General features: G+C 62.9%; 1 protein-coding gene across 1 annotated transcript; it reads right to left on the reverse strand.

Moving 5' to 3' along the window:
• Positions 1 to 591: 591 nt before the first annotated feature.
• Positions 592 to 17561, reverse strand: TTC34 (tetratricopeptide repeat domain 34). Its single transcript, XM_045475376.1, has 8 exons — positions 16743 to 17561; positions 10469 to 11312; positions 8997 to 9222; positions 7687 to 7891; positions 6322 to 6488; positions 5047 to 5317; positions 4257 to 4471; positions 592 to 1327 (listed from the first exon to the last, which is right to left on the reverse strand). The coding sequence occupies exons 1-8, from the start codon at positions 17521 to 17523 to the stop codon at positions 800 to 802; spliced, it is 3237 nt and encodes a 1078-aa protein (XP_045331332.1). The 5' UTR covers positions 17524 to 17561; the 3' UTR covers positions 592 to 799.
• Between the last annotated feature and the right edge of the window lie 2936 nt (positions 17562 to 20497).

Genomic DNA, 20497 nt, shown 5'->3' on the forward strand with positions numbered 1-20497 from the left:
TTCATCTGCTCTATTTTTGAGAAACCGTGTTTTAGGTTTATTTATTCTTCTGTCCTTCTGTTCCTAATTTATTCACTTCTGCTTTCGTCCTTGATTCCTAGCTCCGGACTTCCCTTGTTTTATTGTCTTTTTCTGACTTCTTGAATGGAACACGTACTTTGTTTTGTTTTCATTGCTTAGTAATCTCCTTGGGGCCTGCCCATTCCCTGGGCACTGCTCTGACTACCTCCGGCAGCTGCTTCTCCGCACACGTTTTGTTAGGATTAGTTTTTCAACATTCTTTGATTTCAAAAAATTTTTTTTTCAACGTTTATTTATTTTTGGGACAGAGAGAGACAGAGCATGAACGGGGGAGGGGCAGAGAGAGAGGGAGACACAGAATCGGAAACAGGCTCCAGGCTCCGAGCCATCAGCCCAGAGCCCGACGCGGGGCTCGAACTCACGGACCGCGAGATCGTGACCTGGCTGAAGTCGGACGCTTAACCGACTGCGCCACCCAGGCGCCCCAACATTCTTTGATTTCAGATATGATCTCCTCTCGGATCCGAGAGCCGTGTCACCCGCGGGGAACTTTACAAAATTAACTTCCAGCTTTGTCATCTGGCGATGACGTAATACTATCCACGCGCTATCGCCAACGTCTTCTCGCTAACCTGAAACGTGGTGATCCTGTGGACTCTCACTTCCCAGCTGAGTCTGATCGGCATGGGTGAGGCCCACAGTATCTTGCTGCTCAGGAGCCCCAGGCGGGGGGGGGGGCGACAGGGCGACCCGTGCCCCGGGCCCGGAGAGCACGGGGTCAGTGGAGCCGGCAGCCCAAGGAGGCCTCCCTCCGGACCCTCGCCTTCAGCCTCTTCAGGCCGCTGTGCTCAGGGTCTACCAGGAGGCCATTCTCCGCGGCCGTCCAGGCCTCTGCATAGCGCTGCTCCTCCATCAAGGTCTGGCCCTGATGCAGGAACACTTGGGCAGTGGGGTCCCGGCCCGGCCGCTCCCACAGGCTGCTCTGGGCCAGCGCGGGCGCCAGCTCGAGGGCCCGGGTGAAGGCGCCCGTGGCCCTGGCCTCATCTCCCAGGCTCAGCAGCAGGCGTCCCCGGGAGCACAAGTCCTCCACCTGCGTCGGGAGGCCACCGTCCCTCCCATCCTCCCGGAGCACACGGTCCAGGTCCTCAAGTGCCCGCTCAAACTCCTGCAGCTCAGCCAGACAGGTGGCCCTCAGGCGCAGGTGGCGGGCATCGCTGCTACCTGCGAGGACGGCCAGCGAGCAGTAGCCCAGCGCTCGCCCCGGCTGCCCTGAGTTCAGGAGGGCGTGGGCTTCCCGGGCTGCAGCCTGCACAGAGGGGACAGAGGGACACAGGAAGCGGGTCGGTCCAGGAAGCTGCGGGCCCCTCGCCAGCCCTACACACCTGGCCTCTGCTCCTGACCTGCCAGAGCCGCTGGCAGCCTCAGGACGGGAAGCACAGGGGAGGGGACGTGGGCTGCAAGCCCTCCACCTTGTAACCCCGCCCAGAGGAGTCCCCCCTGGACCCCCTTCTCCTCACTGGTCCTCCCCTTCCTCACAGCCCCACGGCTTCTGCCATCTGGTGAACTCCTCCCTCATTCCTCCCTGCCTCAGCCCCTCTCTGCGGTCACCTTCCCGACGACGGGCCCACGGATCCCACACTGCCCACCTTCCCGCGGCTGCGCTGGCCCCGAGGACCCTCGCGAGCACCGCCTCTGCCCAGCTCCGTCCCCGAGCCCCCTCCTCCTCTGCCCGAGGTCAGGAAGGCGGCCGCTGAGCATGGGTGGGTTTCTCCCTCTGGGCCACGAGCCGCTCCCGCAGAGCCAGACTCAACGCGGAGAGACTACTGCAGTTGCTCCCGCATCGGCCACCGTGACCTCCAGGGGCTGGGATTCACTGCGCTTGCCACCCCCCCCCACCCCCCCGGGACTGGTAGTGGTGTCGTGAGGAGGGCGGGGCCAGAGGTCAGCGGGCACCGTCCAACCTAGCCCTGCCCCCCCCCCCCCCCCCGGGTACAGCGGGGGCTGGGGGGGGGGCCCGGCTGGGGATTGCGGCCCATAGGCCGCCCCTCTGCGCCCCCCCACCCCGGCTCACTTTCTGAGCCGACGTGGGTGCCGATGAAGCCCACTCTCAAAGCCTGCCCCCACGCGCTCCGGCTCCCCCAGCGCCACCCTGGGATGAACCCCTCTCCCAGGAACCCACAGCGGCTCCCGCTGGAGAACACGGCGCCCCCGGGGCCGGCCTTTCCCGCCGCCCCTCTCCCTCCGCCCCGCGGCGGGGTGCAGCCGAGCCGGCCCCCCGAAGAGGCGCCGAGCATCGCGGGGCCCGCACGGACGCCGTCGGCCTGGGAGGGGGCGGCCCGGCCCGGGGTCCGGGGTCCGAGCGACGCTGCCCGGGCGCCGCCTTCCCAGCAGCCCCGGAGCGCGAGCCCGCGGGAGGCGGCACCTGCCGGGAACCTCGAGGCTCGGGTCCCGGCGGCCGACAGGGGCCGCTGCGGAGCATGCGCCGGGCTGCCGGGGGTCGGGGCGCGCGCCGGAAGCGGGCTCCACCTCTCGGGGTCACTTCCGCGTCGGCCCAGCGTCGCGCAGACGCTCATCCGGGCGGTCTGCGCCCCGGAGCCGCAAGCACCCTGCCGGCCGCCCCTCTGCGCCCCCTGTTCCTGCTCGGAGCCCCCCCCCCCCACCCCCGGGCCCCCTTCCCGCTCGGAGACCCTCCCCTGGACACCCTTCCCGTTCGGAGCCCCCCCACCATCCCCTTCCTGCTTGGAGAGCCCCTCCCCCCCCCTCCTTTTCCCGCTCGGAGCCCCTCTCCCGGACCCCCTTCCCGCTCGGAGATCCCATCCCGTTCCCGCCTGGCACCATCCCCGCCAGGGAGTCGGACACCCCTTCCCGTCCCCCCTCCTCCCCATCTCAGAGACACCCTCCCCCCAGACCCCTCAGGGGAGCCCAGAGACCACCCAGCTCCCTCCTACGAACCGGCCCAGACCCGTCTCTTCCGTGCTGAGACCGCAGCCAGACCCGTCTCAGAGATTCCCTGGGGGCTCCAGGTCCTGAAGACAGGACCCCCCCCCCCCCCCCCCCCCCCGCCAGGTGGCAGCTCGTTCTGCGTCTCTTCGCTGTTTCCACCCCTAATGCCTGTGCAGCCACTTCCTCTCTTAAGCCCCCTGGCTGAAGCCCCCGGTAGGGTTTCCGTTCTGCTGCGGGACCCCGAGAACTAGAACCCAGTGGAGTCCTGGGCACAGCAGGCGTGAGGACGTGGCGTACCTGCCCCAGGTGGCAGGGCGCTTTAATTGGTAGTCCCTGGGACTCCGGTCCGCTTGTGCTCTTGGCCTCCCCTTCCAGGCGGTCCCTTCACCTCCCTCCCCTCCCCACAGGTGCAATTCAGCCACTTCCGGGGGGGGGGGTCTGCTCCGCAGCGTCTGTTCCCCAGCCCAGCGTCTCCCCCCGCCGCCAGGGCTCCTGCCCCCAGCCTGCGGATGGGGCAGCCCCTTCCCTCTGCCCCTGCCCCGCTGGCTCTTCCCTCAGACTGGCCCCCACTAGCCCTGGGCCCTGAAGCCTCTCACCCTCCCCCAAACCCCTCCTCCTCCATCCACACCAGCTGCACTGACCACCCGTTTTGTGGTTTTCTGAACGCTTTCCTACCTCCACGCCTTGGCCTTGGCCTGTCTGTCCCCTCACGGTTTCGCCTCCGGTGCCACCTTGTTAACCCCACGGCCCTGTCTCAGGGTCTTTTCAATCCCGGTACTCTCCAGAGTGAACCCTCCCACTGCCTCCCCTGAGAGACGAGGCCCACAGCGCTGCTGGAAGGCGCTTGGTGTCTTCTCGTCGACTAGACAGCGAACGGAGAATCAGCCGGCCAGAGGCGGTGACCCCAGCCCACCGCCCCGCCGCGGTGCCCCGTCAGCTCCCGGCCTGCAGGAGCCCGCCTTCCTGCCACGCTCTCACTGGGAGGGACGTGCTGCTCTTTCCCTGACCTGGGGTTGGAGCGGGCTTCCTGCGAGGGCCGCTGCTCCTGGCTGGCTCGGCCGGCTCCGACGAGGGGTCCCCTCTCTCTCCCCGGCCCTGTCACTTGTGGCTCATATGTCTCATGCATACGAGGGAGGTTGCTGGGGTCGCTGGCCAGACTGGCTTGTGTCCCCATCCCACCCCCCCACCCCCCCCCACCGCAACTGAAGTCAGGCAGACGGGGAGGGCAGGGGAGGGCAGAGCCGCCCGGGGCGAGGGGCCGGGGCGCCGGGCGGGGGCTCCGAGGGGCGCACCTGGGTGAGGCTCTGCCGCTCCGAGGCCTCTAGGAGTTGCAGCAGGAAGCTGAGTTCCTGGGCGTCCGCCTCTGCCAGGCACTGAAGATCCCGCGCGGCGGCTGGCACGTCTCCCTTCTTGAGCTGGAGCAGGCCCCACCGGGCCCGGGCCGCCGCCGACAGGGGGGTGGCCTGCGGGGCTTTCTGCAGGCAGGCGCCAGCCTCCTCGTAGCTGCCTGTCAGCGATCGGGGAGGGACGGTCACGGTGGGGCAGGGACGGGGGACGGGAGAGAGAGGTGGGAAGCTGGCCACAGCCTCTCTTGCTCAGTGCCGGCCCAGGGAGAGGCCAGACGATGGAGGGGCTCGGCTCCGGGATCAGGAGACGCCGACACCGTGCCAGCCGCAGCTTGCCTGTCGGCCCGATCCTCCCCACTTGGGGTGGGGGTGGGGGGTCACGAAAGCCCCTGGAGTGGCTCTGAGCCTCACAGTGGTCACCTGGAGGGTCCCTCCTGAGCACTCGCAGGAATTTATACTCTTCTGCAGGGCAGTCTAGGCCTTGAGGAGGGCACCTCACAGGCTTGGGGGGGGGACAGTGACAGGCCAGGGAAAGGCAGGCTGCAGAGAGCTCTCCCCTTTCACGTTAGTGCTCGAACAACTTCAGGCCCCAGGCCCCACGCGGGGACCAGGTCACAGGGCCGAGGTCTGGGGTGGGAAGGACCCCAGGAGGCGCCGAACCCTTTCATTTTACAGAACAGCACCAGGAGTGACGGGAGCCGGACACCCACGTGCCCCGAACCCGGGCTGAGCGTACCCGCTGCCGTGAGCACGTCCGCCAGCAGGATGTACCAGCCCGGCTGCCCGCCATCGATTTCGACCAGCGCCTCCCCGGCCGCAATGAGGCCCTGGGCGTCCTCGTCGCTGAGGGGGGCCCCGGCGTCCGATGCCTGGCTCAGGAGGGTCCGGCAGCGGGAGGAGAGGCCCCGGGTGACGAGGGCCTGGGCCTCTGGCTTCAGAGAGCGGATCTCAGGGACCGCTGTCCTCGCATCAAGCTTCAGAGCCAAGAGGATGTCGTCCACGGCCTCCTGTGGGGAGAGCGGGGGCAGAAGGCGTCCCCGCGGGCGTTTGTCAAGTGTTCTCCCAGGGCCTGGGCGCTGGCCATGCCAGAAGGGGCACGTAGCCGGGTTGCTGGCTTTGCACGATAGGACGGCCCGGCCGGCGAGCCGCACAGAGCAGAGCATGGGGAGCTGCGGCCAGGATGCTGGGGTTCTGGAAAGGGAGGGATGGCTGGCACCAGGGAGGGCACACTGAGGAAGAGCCCGCCACAGGCTGGAACGGAAGCCAGGCTGCCAGCGCCCTTGGGGGAGACTCAGGACTCCCGAGGGGCAGACGCCAGCACCGTCTCTAGAGGCTCTCAACTCAGCGTCTGGGACCATCTCTCCTTGCCTCCGAGCACACGGCCCTTACACAGTTAGGAACCCTGGCAGGCAGGCCACCTCTGGGCTGCAGCGCCTCAGGGCGGCCACCCAGCTTCAACCACCGGGCTGTGACGTTGCTCTTGGCTGAGAGGTGCCGTTGTCCAGGGCTGTTCAGCTGTGGCTGCCTGCGTGCAGGTTTTCTCTGGGAAAAGCCCCTGTCCTGGGTCTGCCAGGGCATCCCCTCCCACCTCTGTCCCTGCATGCTGACCACCCGAATCCTTGGGTTTTGTGCAGACAGCTCGGGGTGGTTCCCAAGAAGGCAACTGCGGTCTTGTTATGTTAAGCTGAAGGGGGGGGGGGTCTAGTAGCCCCGAGGGCTTGGACATCCTGTGCTCACTGAGGCTGGGAGGCCCGGGGACTCTTCAGATGAAAGGGACAGACTTCCTGAAACCTGGGATGACGGGACGTGATGATGAGTGTCCCGGGAGCCCCCGTGCAGGAGGAGTTTTGAGGGGCGTCTCACGCTCAGGGACGGTCTGGCCCTGCTCCCTCTCCCCTTGGGCCCGAGAAGGAAAGTGGTGTCCCGGTTCCTCCCGGGTGGCCCTCCCCTAAAGCACTGTTCCCCTAACCCCGCTTGCCCAGTCCCAGGCGGGGAGGGGAGGGCCTGGTACCTTCTGCCGGTCCAGGGCCAGGGCCAGAAGTGCCCGACCGCACAGAGCCTGCACGTTCTTCGGCTCAGCCCGCAGCACTGAATTGAAATCAAACATGGCGGTCTTCTTCTGGCCCAGGAGCCCATAACAGTGGGCCCGGATGAGCAGGGACTCAACTGCTTGACTCCCTGGAGGAAGGGGTTGTGGCATCAGGACGTGGCCGCTGTTGGGCCTGGGCGGGGGGGGGGGGGGGGCGGGGGGTACAGCAACTGCCCCCATCCAGCATCTGCTGGTGCCCAGCAGTGGGGCAGGGCAGGGGCGTACCAGCTCCGGGGCCACCGTGGGGGAGCTCACGGACCCCTGGGCACCAAGACACGATCTTGTGTCTGGGTTGACCTGGGGGCACTGGCTGTGGGGCACAGGGAGCCCAGCCATAAGGGTGGCATCCGGGAGGGCTGGGTGGACAGTCGGACAGGGGTCCCAAGAGGAGGGGGCACTGGGGCTGCATCTGAGGTGAGGCCAGCCGAGGGTCCCGGAGGCAGACGGGTCCTTGGGGCTGGAACAGCTGGAAATGGGAAGGTGCCAGGTGGGCAGGGAGGAGCCCTCTGAGTTCTTGGGCCCCTCCCCAAGGAGACCACCACCACTCCCTCTGGTCATCTGTCCAGTGATGGGCACAGAGAACAGCACACCGGGCCCTGCAGGATGCTCTGGCTCACGTCCCCTTCCCCACTGGTGTGTGCGGGCCGTGAGCCCTGCCGTCCAACCGTCACCACCCCGGCCCCTCACCCCGGCGTCTCCGTCACCCACTTTGAGAAGATGAAAACGAGGAGATGCTTAGTAAGTGCAGAGCGAGGAATCCACCTGACGACCCGATCCAAAGTCCGCACTTTGAATCTCCACGCACCCCAGGAATTTGAGGCGCGTCCTTGGGGAAGCCTCTCCCCTCCAGCATGCGCGCCCTGTGCCACCGCATCGAGAAGGCCCCACTTCAAGAGGCCCCGTCGCCCAGGATGGCGCCGGCTGGGCAGAAGGTGACAGCAGGCTCGCTTCTACAGACACACCCCCACTGTTTCCAGGAAGGGCTGAAGGGGGCCAGGACTCTTCCGAGTTGGAGGGAGGGGGCCAAGCTGGGGGAATGGCCTCGTTCCCTCCTACCCACAGGGCCCAGGGTGTGTGTGTTGGGGGTCCCAGCTCCGGTCCCAGCCGGCCTGGCCGGTCTCCCAGGCTTTTTAGCATGCTCGCCTGGACGGCTAGGGGCTAGGGCAAGGCGTGAACCGAGAGCGTGCTGGGATCCCTCAGGTCTCCGACCCCCTACCCCCGCGTACCCCCTTGCCCCTACGTACCCGGCACAGGATGGGAACCCCGGGGCGGGCGGGCAGCTCCTACCTGCAGCGAAGATGGCCAGAGAGAGGTAGGCGATGGCCTCCCTGGTGTGGGCCGTGCCCTCGGCCCCGCTGGGCCGCGCCCGCAGGATGGCCAGGGCCCGAGCGTGGCAGTGACCCCGCAGCAGCTGCCGGTCCTCGTGGCTGAAGACGTCCAGGGTGGGCTGGAGGCAGGCCGTGTCCCCGGACTGGACCACTTTCTTCACCAGCTGCAGGGCAGGGCAGTCACCGGGTGCCCCCTCCCCCCTGCGCCGGATGCCCGGACCCCTCCACCCCCAGGTCCCCTCGCAGGGGGCCAGGGGCGTGGCCCACGAGCTGGAGCTTCCAGGGGCGGGGCTAGGGGGCGGGGCTAAGGGGACCGGCTCCCGGGCGGGGTCGGCGCATCCCGGCCCGAGCGCCGGGAAGGGGGGGGGACGCGCTGGGCTGCTCGACGTGGGGGCGGGGGTCCCAGTGTCCCCGAGCCGCACCTCCTCCTCCGAGCCACGGAGGCCCACACGCTGCAGGTCCAAACGGGAAGCGCGGGGAAAGGGGGCTCTCAAGTCCTAAGGGGACAGAGGGCACCGGAGTCCTTCGGAAGGCGAGGAGCAAATGCCCTGGGACCGGAGCCCGTTCCGGGCGGAGCGAGACCCGGGTGGGCGTGGCCGCGGCTCTCGGAGCCGCTCGGTCCCACAGAGAGACCCGCTGCTGCCCCTGCCGGCCGCTCGCTGAAGACCCAGGTCCCAGAGCGGAAGGTCCCGGGCATCCTCCCCGCCCACCCGCGTGGCCCAGCGCAGGGAGACAGGGAACCCGAATGTCTGACCCAAAGCCTGACACCTTCCCCTGGAACATGACCTCGGACCCCGGTTCCAACGGGAAGCCCTCATGCCACCTGAGGGAGGTGAAGTCCTGCTCTTCCTGGGAGCAGAGCGGTGTCGGGGAGAGGCGAGGCCAGCGGCACCTCTGCCGTCCCCCTCCCTGAGCAGGGTCACCTCCAAGCCTAGTTCCCTTGGAAGACTGGGGATGAAGCTCCGTCTACACCTGACTCTTGGCCCTTTTCCTTCATAACACAACGAAAGCAACTATGAGGCACCAACTACATGCCGGAGACCTGCTGGGCCCCGGGACACCCTCTCTAGCTGTTTCAGCAAAAACCCGTAAGACCAGGGCACAGATGAAGAGTCTGAGGGTCACAGAGGCGAGGGGCCTTGCCCGGGGCGGCAGAGCCCGGGGCTGGGACAAGTTCTGCCCGCTCCGGAGTCCAGGCTGAGGGTTGCAGAGTGAGGCCAGAGGGCCCGGTGCCCTCCAGGGGGCTGTGGCCCAGTGGGGCCTCCTCACCTGGTGGGCGTCATGGAAAAACCCCCTCCTCAGCTGCAGCAAGGCCAGTCTTGCCAGCACGGGGGCCGCCCGGGGCCTCTGGGAGAGGGCCACCAGCAGGGTCTTGTGGGCGTCGTCCAGGCGGCCCAGGAGGTACAGGGCATCGGCCCCCAGGAGGCCCGAAGCCTCGTCTCCCCTGTCCAGCTCCGTGAGGAGCATGGCCAGCTGGTACACGCCGTGGGCATCGCTGCGGAGAGAGTAACGGGGAAGACCTGTGCCCCTTTCACCTGCCCAGCGAGGCGGGCCACGGGCAAGTTCTACCCCCAGCACCTGGTCCTCGCACCTCCCTTCCCACCCGACTACAGAGGCCTGGTTCCTGCCAGAAGGCCCCTCGCACACGTGGTGTCCAGAGCTCCAGCCGCCCTCTGACGTGCACCCTGGGCGCTCACTCTCTGCCCTGTCCTGCCACGGAGCCTGGAATCTGTCAATTCCCAGAGACAAGAAGTACAAAAGGGCCCCCAATCTCATCCGGGAAAGTTCCTCCTCAGCAGCACATTAAAGCGATTTGAACTGAGCATCCTGGAGGCAGAGGAAGATGTGTGTGTGTGTGTGTGTGTGTGTGTGTGTGTGCACGCGCGCGCGCGTGCACGCATGTGCAGGGTGGGTGGTGGCCGTGGAGCTGACCTCAGACACTCCCTGCCCCCCCAGGAGGCTCCCAGCTCCCTGCTCTTAGCTTTGCGGAAACACGTTCCTGCCCCCTCTCAGCAAACAGAGAATTGCAAGTCAAAACAGCTGCAGATTCACCCACTGACTGAACAAACCCGCAAAACATCTGCAAAACAAACATCAGGGCGGGGGTGTGGGGCTGAATGGGCAGGCAGGCGGCTCCTGGGCTCAAGGGCCTCCCAGGGGGCCGTGCGCCGGGACTCAGAAACCCCACCTCCGCGCGCATTCTCGGGGCGGAAGGAACATCGTGGAGATGGCTGCGTTATAACAAAGGGCAAAAGCTCTAGGAACGCGCGGGGAATGTTCCCGGGGTGCGCTATCCAGCTGCCCCAGAAGGAATCTAGGGGCCAAGGAAACGTTCAGGAGCTGCTGAATAAAAAGCAGTGGGCTAAAAATTGCACACAGAGCACACACTCTGGTGAATTCTATTTTGTGTGCGCACCGGGGAAACAACTAGAAGGGAACGTTATCGGTGCGGTGGTGGGCAAGTCGTACATTCCCATTCCCATTTTTTGAGTTCTTAAATTTCTAGGGCCATTAGGCCCACAAAGCATCACATCGTTGGAGACTGAGAGTCCTAAGACCCGGCTGGGCTCCGCGCTGAAGCTGCCATCCGTGATTTAGGGACCCCCCCCCCACCCCGCCCGCGGCTGCTTCCTGCCTCAGTTTACTCATCCGTAAAATGGGAAGACGCACAAACCCTAGCTACCTCGCAGGAGACCAGAAAGAAGCAGCAGCCCCGGGGGGTGCACCTGGCTAGTTTTTACCCTTCCTGCGCGGCGGGGCTGTGCATCTCGGCGGCCTTCCTCCGGCGGCCCGGTGCGCCCATGTGTCCCGGGTCTGGCCTCCGCTGCAGCATCTTGCGGCCCTCCTCCCGCAGCACGGTCAGCAGCAGGCCCCGCTGGTTCCAGGGTACATAGGCCTTGGCGACGAGCAAGGCCTCCTCGGGTTGCAGCCGGCTGGCGGTGACATAGTCCAGCGCGCCCAGGAACGCGCTACCCGTCAGCACGCGCAGCAGCCCTCGGCCGCACAGCGCGCGCACGCAGCTGCCCAGGTGCGGTGTGCCGTGCTCCACCACCTCCTGGAAGTCCTCCCGGGCGCGCCGCGCGTCGCCGGCGTGCAGCGCGCAGAAGCCCCGCAGCGCCAACAGGGGCGCTCGGTCCCCGGCGCGGTCCGCGCGGTCCCCGGGGCGCGCAGGCCGCAGCCAGCGCTCGCACAGCGTCCGGGAGCCCGTCGTGTCCCCGGCCAGCAGGAGGCACTCGGCCAAGCGAGCGCCCAGGGCCGGGCGCTCCCCGGGCGGCGCAATGCGCAGCAGGACACGGAGCGCGCGGGTCACCGGGGCCAGCAGCTCGCGGCCCGAGTTTTCGCGGAGCTCAGCGCGGCCCCGCACGGCCTCCTGGAAGTGGGCGAAGCCCGCATCCGCCGCCTCCTGCGCCCGGGCCCGCACGCGCTCTCGGTCCCCAGCGGAGAGCACCGCCTCGAACTGCCTCCGCGCCCCCGAGGGGCTCTGGCGGAAGGCCTCGTGCAGGTCCCGAAGCAGGTCCCGGGCCCCACCGTCCAGGAATAAGGCCGCGGCCGCGCGGGTGACCAGCAGGGCGGCCAGACGCTCACCTGGGGAGAGAAACAGAGGCACTGGTCCTGCCTGTTGGGCCACATCCTCCGGGGTGTCACCTATAGCCCCCGACCGTGCGGCGCTTTGGACCCTCTGGAGCACCTCGTGGCATCTCCCGAAAGTGTCCCAGTAGCCCAGGACATCGCATCCGGAAGATGGACCGTTAGTGACAGGGCAGAATCCGGCGGGACAGCCGGGGTGCCTGTCCGGCAGTGTTCTCTGCCCGTGGGTTCAAAGCCAGTCTCACCGCTCAGCCCACAGGGAAATTTAGTTAGAAAACTTCTTTACTTTTTAACGATGGATTTGGGGATTGAGTTCCCTCTCTGGGATCAGGCCACCCCCCCGGGTCAATGCTGAGGTTCTTGACCCTGTGACCTTGGTAGGGGATGGCTGGAACTTCAGCATTCTGCTGCTGGCCTCCTTTGGACTGGGTTGGGACCCAGCGCCTCCCTCTGGAGCTGAGCCCCGGGTCAGGTCCAGCGAGTAGAGGATGGATACACCCAGTGCTGCTTACACAGTGGGGGCCTTGGGCCATTTACCGAATCTCGCCGTGCCTCAGTTTCCTTTTCTGTTTTATAATGGGGTTAAAAATGGTCTACACTCGGGGCGCCTGGGTGGCTCAGTCAGTGGAGCCTCTCACTTTGGCTCAGCCCCACATCGGGCTCTGTGCTGACAGCTCGGAGCCTGGAGCCTGCTTCGGATTCTGTGTCTCCCTCTCTCTCTGACCCTCCCCCACTCATGCTTTGTCTCTGTCTATCAAAAATAAATAAATGTAAAAAAAAAAAGAAAAATCTCCCACCCTGAGATCAACCAACCAACAAGGTCACCGTGTCTAGTCTTGGTGGCAAAGTAGGATGCTTTGGGCCTTTCCTGTCCTTTACTCGTTCCTGAACAAAACCATTCTATGCCTGAGTTTTACAATACTTCACGTCCTAGGGAGTTGCGGTAGGCGGAGAGCCCTTGGGGCCCGTGGGGACCTGCTACCTATTTACCCACATGGAAGTGTGTTCTCTGTTCTTCTGAGGCTCCAGTTACCCAGTCAGACTTCCAGACACTGTCCCACACGTCACCAAGATTCTGCTCATTTTTCTCGTGTTCTTCATACCGGATAATTTCTATCTTCAACTTGACTGACTCTTCTGCTTTCTCCGATACGCTCTGCATTTTTCAAATCTAGAATCTCCGTTTCATTCTTTTTAAAACCAGTGTCCATTGGGGCACCTGGGTGGCGCAGTCGATTAAGCGTCCGACTTCAGCCAGGTCACGATCTCGCGGTCCGTGAGTTCGAGCCCCGCGTCGGGCTCTGGGCTGATGGCTCAGAGCCTGGAGCCTGTTTCCGATTCTGTGTCTCCCTCTCTCTCTGTCCTCCCCTGTTCATGCTCTGTCTCTCTCTGTCCCAGAAATAAATAAACGTTGAAAAAAAAAATTTTTTAAAACCAGTGTCCATTTACCAGCTCAGATTCCGCATCTGTTCATTCATTGTAACCGTATTTTCCTTTGGTTCTTGAATCGATCTGGAATCGTTCCTTTCAAGTCCTTAGTCTGCTAAGTTCAGCACTTGGATCATCTCGGGCTCAGTTTCTATTGACTTCTTTGTCTCCTGACTGTGGCTTCCATTTAGTTTCCCAGTTTCTTTGCACGTCCGGTTGGTGTTTTGTTGAGACTCTGGATTCAGTTATGTTCCTCCGAAGGGGATTTTGTGTCAGCAGGCAGTTACAGTGGACAGGATCACCCCCCAGACTCCGTCTTCTCTTTGCTGGGCCCAGCTAAAATCTCTGGTGAGTCCTTGAAGCTCCCAGCAGCTGCTTTTTCAGACCACCCAGTCTCTCCCACGGATGCGCGGTTTGGTGGCCCATCAGGGATTCAAGTGGATTTAATACACAGATTTGGTCTAACCCCCTCTGTGGCTCCCCCCTCTTCAGGACTTTCCTTCTAAGCTTTCCAGCCACTTTTCTCAGCCTGAACTCCGTCCTGCAACCTCTCAAGCCAGTACAACGGCAGTTTCCTGTTTTCCTTGGCTAACACGTGGACTGAGGGGGCTTCCTCTGGCAAAAAGCTGCAAGCCTGTGCCTCTCGCATGGTGTACATTTGGTCACCGTTCAGTGCCTTCAAAGGATTGCATTTTATATTTTGGCCGAATTTTATCACTGTTACCTGTGGGACACAGTCCAGTCAAGCGAGTCCACCATTCTGGAAGCCAGACGCTTCTATTGTCAGACGTAAACATTTCGACAATATGGGGGGATATAAATGCTATTCCACTGTTGCTTTAACTTTAATTTTCCTGATTACTAGCGAGGCCAATTTTTAAAATTTTAATTATTTTTTCCAATGTGGTGGGTGGAAAGTGGTATCTCATTGTTTTAATTTGCATTCATATCATTACCGTGATGGCGAACATTTTTCATATTTCTCTGCCATCTGTGTTTTCTCGTATGGGAAATGCTTTTGCCAATTCTCATATTGAATGTTTTTTCTTATTGATATGTAGGAATTCTCCAAATACTCTAAGTAGTCGTCTTTTGCCCATTGTATATTTTGCAAGTATTTTCTCTCTGATGTCGATTTTCCTTTAATTTCCTCTAGTTGTGGGCAAAATGGAAGCTTAAAATCTTCTATTTAATCAAACACAACAAATTTCCCTTTGTTTCCACTTTCTGTGTCTTAAGAAGTCCAGCCATCCACAGAAATCAGAGTGGCATTCTCTTGCATTTTCTTTTAGAAACTCTACAACGTGGCTATCACATAATCCACCTGGAATTTATTTATTTTTATTTTTATTTTTTTGCAGAATCAGCAGCATCCGCTAAATAATGGTCGTCGTCTTTCCCTATAGACCTGTGATGCTCACTCTCACATTTTAACTTCCGGATGCCCACAGGTCTGTGTCTGGCCTTTCGAATTTGTTTTGTTGCTCTTTCCATCGGTCCCTGAAGTCAGTAACCTTTGGTGTTGGTTAGTATAGCTTTGTATCGGCTGGTAGGGGAAATCTTTATACCACTGTCTTCCACTCCATTTTCTCCTTCTCTCTCCCCTCCCCCTCTCCCCCCTCCCCCCACCTCCTGCTCGTCTCCTTCCCCTTCTTCTTCTTCTTTGTCTTGTCTGCTATTGTTTTTTGCCCTTCTATTGTAATACCAACCCTTTCTAACAATGGACGTTGGATATCTACTTATATGGGTATTCTTTATTGTTTTTAAATGAAGTTTTATAATTTTCTCCACAAAGTTTTATAGCTCTTCGAAACCAATTATTTTCCGTCGCTACAGTCAGCGGTATATTTTCAAATGATAAAGTTTATGTTTGTTGCTCGTGTCTATAAATGTAAGTGCTTTCTGTACCCCCACTTAAATTGTGTCCCTATACCTAATACCTTTCTGCTGTATCTGTTGGCTTTCTGCGTAGCTAATCACGTTGTCTGGAATAGCTTTGTTTCTTCCCTTCTAGTCCGACATTTATTTATTTTTATCTTGTTGCATTGGCTAGTATCTCTAGTACAATCACGGACACAGGGGAGGCGGGGAGCCACCACATTCTTGACGTTAAACGGAAGACTTCTCCCAACCGTTAAGTTGGCATTTGGGTCAGGTGTTGATAGCATCTTTCTCAGCGAAGGACGTTCCCTTCTATTCTTTGCGTAAATTTGTCAAAATTGTGTTAAAAATATTCCAAGCTGCTTTTCCTGAGTTCCTTGCGACGATCATACACTCTCCTTCCATTAATGAAGGTAGTGAATAATACGATCGTGGACACGTGAAATTGTAACTCCTCTATTATTTCACTGAGTTTTGGCTGAAACACGCATCAAAGCCTGTTGCCGTGAGTCGGCAATTGTATTGGTTACTACTGCTGTGTGACAAACTACCCCGAGACTTAGTGGCTTAAAACAATGACCGTTTCAACAGCCAGAAGAGCCCATGATTCTTTCTCAGTTTGGGCTGACTTGGGTGGAGGTGGGCAGTTCTGGTGATCTCACCTGGGCTCCCTCATGTCTACAGTCATCTGGTGGCTTGCCTGGGCAGGAAGGTGTAAGGTGGCCTCACTCCCAGGCCCGGGGCCTTGGTGGTGGCCTGGTGGAGCCTCCCTCTCCGTGTGCCCCCGTGGCTCACTGGTCTAACTTCACGGCCCCGGGGGTGTGGCTGGATCACCCCCGACGCTTGCTGGGTGCATTCAGTGAGGATGCACGTCAAACCTTAAAACGGGTTTGCCCACCTAGCGTTCAGGGGAAGGCGGCTGGCACTGCCTTTCCCCATCTCTAGGTGCCCGGCTGCCCCCGTCTCCCTGTCTAGACCCTTAACTCTGAACCCCTTCTTTGTGTGTTGGATTCTGAAACCTCTTCCTAAAACCAAGCTCCCTCTCATCTCAAGGCTCATGTGCTCAGCCGCCTAATGACATGTCCACGTGACTGGCACAAGGGACATGTTTTTGAGTACTTAATGGGTGACACCATTTTAAGGGTTGGACACATATTTTCACTGAACCGCAACAGCGAGCTTCAGAGGCCAGTGCAGCCACCAGCCCCACGTGCACATGGGGAAGGGTGGGAGAGGCCGCGCGGCCGGGAAGGATCTTAGAGGGTTTGTGGTAGGGTGGTGTGGGGCTCCTGGGACTTCACCCACTGACCCACGCTCTGTCCCAGCCCCCCACCGGAGGAGGACCCAGTAAACGGACCAGAGAGGAGCAGTATCTCAAACTGGGGGTGCCTAAGTCCCCCATGGCCCCCTTTCCCATCTGCTCCCGGTCCTCCTCCCGATCTGGTCCTCCTTCTAACCTGGTCCTCCTCCTACCCTAGTCCTCCCCCCAGCCTGGTCCTCCTCCCGGCCTCCCAGCCTCTTAGCATCTTCTGTGATCACTCTGGCTCCCTCGGCACATTCTGCACACGGCAGACAGAAGAAACTAGAAATGTAGCCGAGAGCACATCTCTCCGTAGTTTAAAACTCTTCTATGGTTCCTTGCTGCTCTGGGGGGAAAGTCCAAAGTCCTTTCAGGGCCAGCAGGGCTGAGCCACAGCTATCTCTTCAGGGCCTCCCTTCTCCCTCTGCTCCTGCCCCCTGACGGCTACTACAGCTCCATTCAGTGGCACGGACACCCCAAGTTCTGTCTCTCTTAGGGACCTGCTACATTCTGTTTCTGCTGCCTGGCACCCTTCAGTATTAACTCAAATGATACCTCCTCCAAGAAGCCCCCCGCTGACCACCCGGCCAGAGTGGCACCTTGCACGGTCCATTTTTCTAAGCACATTTTTTATTTGTTCCTTTTCTTGGGTGCTTTGTAAGGGCAGGGGCTTGTCCATCTGGTCACTGTGCTGTCCTCACTCCGGGAACACCCCCCCCCCCCCCCAGGCTGCACCGTAACCAGCCCTGAAGCACGCTGTGAAGGCTTGGCTGGGCGACTTCCACCCGGCACGTAGGGGGCAAGAGCCACACTCTTACCTTGGGGGCCGCTGCCCACCAGGTCAGACTCCAGGGCCCGGCTGCACGCTGCCCGGCAGTCCTCATACCTGCCGCTGCGCAGCAGGGCTTCCGGTGACAGGGCGTGGCTCCGGCTGCCCCCGGGGTCCAGGGCTGCCAGGAGTCCCCGGCAGGCGGTCTCCTGCAGGCCGGTGCCGTCCTCTGCCTCCCGGCACCCTGAGATGTAGTCCTGGAGGGTGCCGATCAGCACGGGGAGGTAGGGCTTCTGGTGGGTTCGAACGAAGGCCACGGTCCGGTCCGCGTTCGAGGCAAAGGCCTGCAGATAGTCGACCGCGCCCGCGTCCGCCTGCAGCCCGGACAGGACGCGGGCCAGGGCGCGGGTCAGCTGTAGCTCCAGGGCCTGCCGGCCGTGGGCATCCAGCAGGCTGCCGCAGCGCCGCACCACTTCCTCGTGGTGCCCGTGTGCCAGCAGGCCGGCCAGGGAGTGCAGGACCGTGGCCGGGTGGTCCGGGCAGAGGGCGGCCAGGAACGCGGAGGCCAGGGTCCCCGTGAGGGACACCACCGCCATACCGTCCCAGTGGATGGGCGGGATCTGGCTGTCGCCCCGGCACCAGGCCTCGAGCGTGGCCACCACCGGCGCCCCCCGTGCCTCCGCCAGGGCGGCGCGGACGCTCCGCACGGCCGAGGGGGCGTGGCAGCTGAAGGCAGCCAGGTAGAAGGCGGTGGCCAACGGGGGCTCTCCCAGGGCCAGGTGCCGGTCTCCCTCCCGGCAGAGGCAGGCCACGAGCTCTTGGGCTGACATCACGCAGTGCCCACGAAGGGCCCGTGTCCAGTCCTCACGGGCACCTAGGGTGGGGGGGGGGTGTGGTTAGTCCGCAACCCTCCCCACTGAGACCCCAGTGTCAGGGCCTGCGGGGTCAGGGACTCTAGGCCCTTGCCTCCCCACCCCCCCCCGGCCCCCACCCAGGCGGAGGACCCCTCAGGAAGGTGGAACACCCGACCCCCTCCCTGTCCTGGTCACAGGGGCACCTTCTCAGCTGTCTGAATCTGCAGAGACCCGCCCAAACTCAGGGCCACACCTCTGCCCACCTCCCCGGTCCACCATTCCACGTGGGTGCCCTGGGCAGCTGGGGAGGTGAGGGGCACTTGCCTGGCTCCTGGGTGGGGGTGGGGAGCCTCGGTGACCCAGGCCAGGGGGTCAGTTCTGAGGTCGGTTCCCGGGGACTAGCCCCTGCCAGTCCCCTCCCTCCCTTGCCAAACCCGACCTGAAGTCCTAACGACAGTACTCGGGGACATTCTCTCTCGGGTCCCAGAGCGCCTGCACACAAGCCCCACCCAATACACGCTGTCCAACACACGGACACCCGCGCAAGCACCTTGCGACACAGAACACACGCGCGTACACTCACCCAGGCACACACGCATGCACACACGCTCACTCGCACCCGCCTGTGCGCGCAGACACGCACACTCGCCTGTGCTCCGAGGCTGAGCCGGGCGCGCGCAGCCGCATGGAGGGGTGGGTGGGGGGTGGGCTGCGTCGCCGGGTCCGTTTCCCGGGAGAAAGTCAACACCCAGCGTCCCGGCTGCTCAGCGGCGCCCCCAGCGGCCGGGCGCGCCCCGCCCCGCCCCGCCCCTGGCCCCGCCCCGGGCCCCCGCTCCACCCCAGACACTGCCCGCCCCCAGGCCCTAGCCCCGCCCTCGGCCCCGCCCCCCAGGCCCTGGCCCGGGAAGGGTCCGGGAGGAGGAGGGCTGAGCGGCCCTGCAGGGCCAGGGTCTGGGCAGCCTCCGAGCAGAGAACCCCGAGTTTGCGGGAGGTGGGGCTCGGGCCACTGGGGACCGGGACCAGCACTCACCGCATCCTCACCGTCCTCACTGAGGAGGAGGGAGCTCTGCGGAGAAGAGCCTGAGGCCTGGCCGCCCAGAACTCTGCCTTGGCCGCCGCGGGGCCCCTTCCCCACCGGCCCCTCTTCCCGCGGGTTGCTTCCGTGGAAGCCGGCTCTCGGGCCACCCCCTCCACGTGGGCTCCTGTGGGTGTTCCCGCGGGCTGTTCCCATCACCCTGCAGGTGGACCCTTATCTGCACATCCAGCCCCTTTCTGCTGACTTCCTGGGTCCGGCCCAGACAACCCGTGCTGAGCACAGGGCCTGCCCTTGCTCGGGGAGAGGTCCAGCGGCTGTAAGGAGCAGCGACCTCAGCCTGCTGGCCCAGGGTCAACCTGACTGCAGCTGAGGAAGGTGCTATTTTTAGGAACCCCCACCGCCTCCTGCCGTCCCTACCCCAGCAGGAGGTAGCAGCAAGGCTCTGAGATGTTGAGCCCTGCACAGGTGGCTGGTGGAGGGAGGGTGGGGGGGGGGGGGAGTCGGTGACTTGCATGTCCCTGGAGAGATCCTCTTGCTTTGGGCGAGGCCCCTCCCAGTTCAGGTTGCTCAGATGCCAGGTAAACCCAGGTTCCTCTGCGGGGCTCGGGGAAACAGGCGGGGGTGCCTCTGGCGGAGTGGGGGGGGCGACACAGGTGCCATGAGGCAGGGTGGTGGGGGCCCTGGGAGTGGGGGCCGTCACATCTCTGACGTCCTTCCCGGGGATCCCGCTCCTGGGATGTGGCCTGTCGGCCCATTAGGGAGGGCACCACGGGCAGAGGCAGAGTCTGGGATCCAGATGTGCAGGGAGCGGGGGGGCGTGGCTGGCAGGGCCCCGTCCCCCCGACTTTCACAAGGGCAGAGCCCCCGAGCCGTGAACGAACGCGGTGGTGACAGTTTATGAAGAGCTCTCCCGTCGCTTTGATTACTTTCACTTAAATTACCCTAATTAGGCAAAAGCCATAATAGAGTGGGGCCGCCACATGGGGCCGTGCGGGGCCCGGGGCGCACAGGCAGCAGGCCTTTCACCAGCACGTCAGCTCTGATGGGCCCCCTGCCTCTCCGCCCTGCGCATGGAGCCCGCACGCCTGCAGGCGCAGGCCAGACGATCCCGGTGATCTCAGTGGACCACGAGCCGTGGCCACGGCCCCCCCGGCCTCAGAGCCATCCACTTGGCGGATAAGCCCAGGGCCCCTGCCTCCTGCCACCGGGCGGGGGGCTCAGGAGGCAGGACCGTGAGCAGGTGTCACGTATGCGTGGGCTGACCTGAATTCGACAGGAAGCCGACTCCCTGACCAGCGTCAGGTGGAGCCCTTGTGCCGCTGTGTCCTCTAGAACAGGACAGGACAGGACAGGGGGCGTCTTTGAGGGGAGGCCACGGCTCATCCCCAGCTTTAAGGGAAACGGGGTTTCGCGGTGAGGAGCCCACAAGCGCTGTGTGGATCACGAGCCCGGTGGGAACAGGGGCCGCAGGGGCTGTCCCTTCCGGTCGCCAGAGGCGCCCCGGGCTTATCAGACCCGGCCCGGAGAGGGAGGGAGGGGGTCTCCTGCAGGACTCCTCGCTGTCCCTGAAACAGCCACGGAGTGGCAGCTCCGAGGGACACGGGCACCCATGTCGTGACCCCCCGCGGGGGCGCGTGGTCCCCGCTCTGGATGCCGTCCCGGTCATGGCCGCCTCGGGGATAAAGACCCACCAGCTGGAAAGGGAGCTCTGAGCCCCGTCACCAGAATTTTCTTAGGTGTGAGCAGAAGCATGGCAGGGAAGTTGGAAGCAGAAGTAGTTTAGGGATGCGGACTGCTGGTTGTGGCCTTGGGATCGACCTCACAGTTCTGTGGCTTTCGCCTCGTGTCAGGCGGGTGGGCAGGGTGCTCCTGGGCCCCTAACAGGTGACTCTGGGCTCGCTCAGGGCTGCTTCC

The sequence above is a fragment of the Leopardus geoffroyi genome, chromosome C1 (genome assembly GCF_018350155.1).
Source record: "Leopardus geoffroyi isolate Oge1 chromosome C1, O.geoffroyi_Oge1_pat1.0, whole genome shotgun sequence".
Taxonomy (NCBI): domain Eukaryota; kingdom Metazoa; phylum Chordata; class Mammalia; order Carnivora; family Felidae; genus Leopardus; species Leopardus geoffroyi.

Coding starts and splice junctions, on each gene's coding strand:
- TTC34 (XM_045475376.1), bottom strand. CDS start 17,523: ATGTCAGCCCAAGAGCTCGTGGCCTGCCTCTGCCGGGAGGGAGACCGG. Junction 7,892..8,996: donor TTTTCCATGACGCCCACCAG/GTGAGGAGGCCC, acceptor CCTGCCCTGCAG/CTGGTGAAGAAAGTGGTCCA. Junction 1,328..4,256: donor AGCGGCAGAGCCTCACCCAG/GTGCGCCCCTCG, acceptor CCCTCTGTGCAG/GCTGCAGCCCGGGAAGCCCA.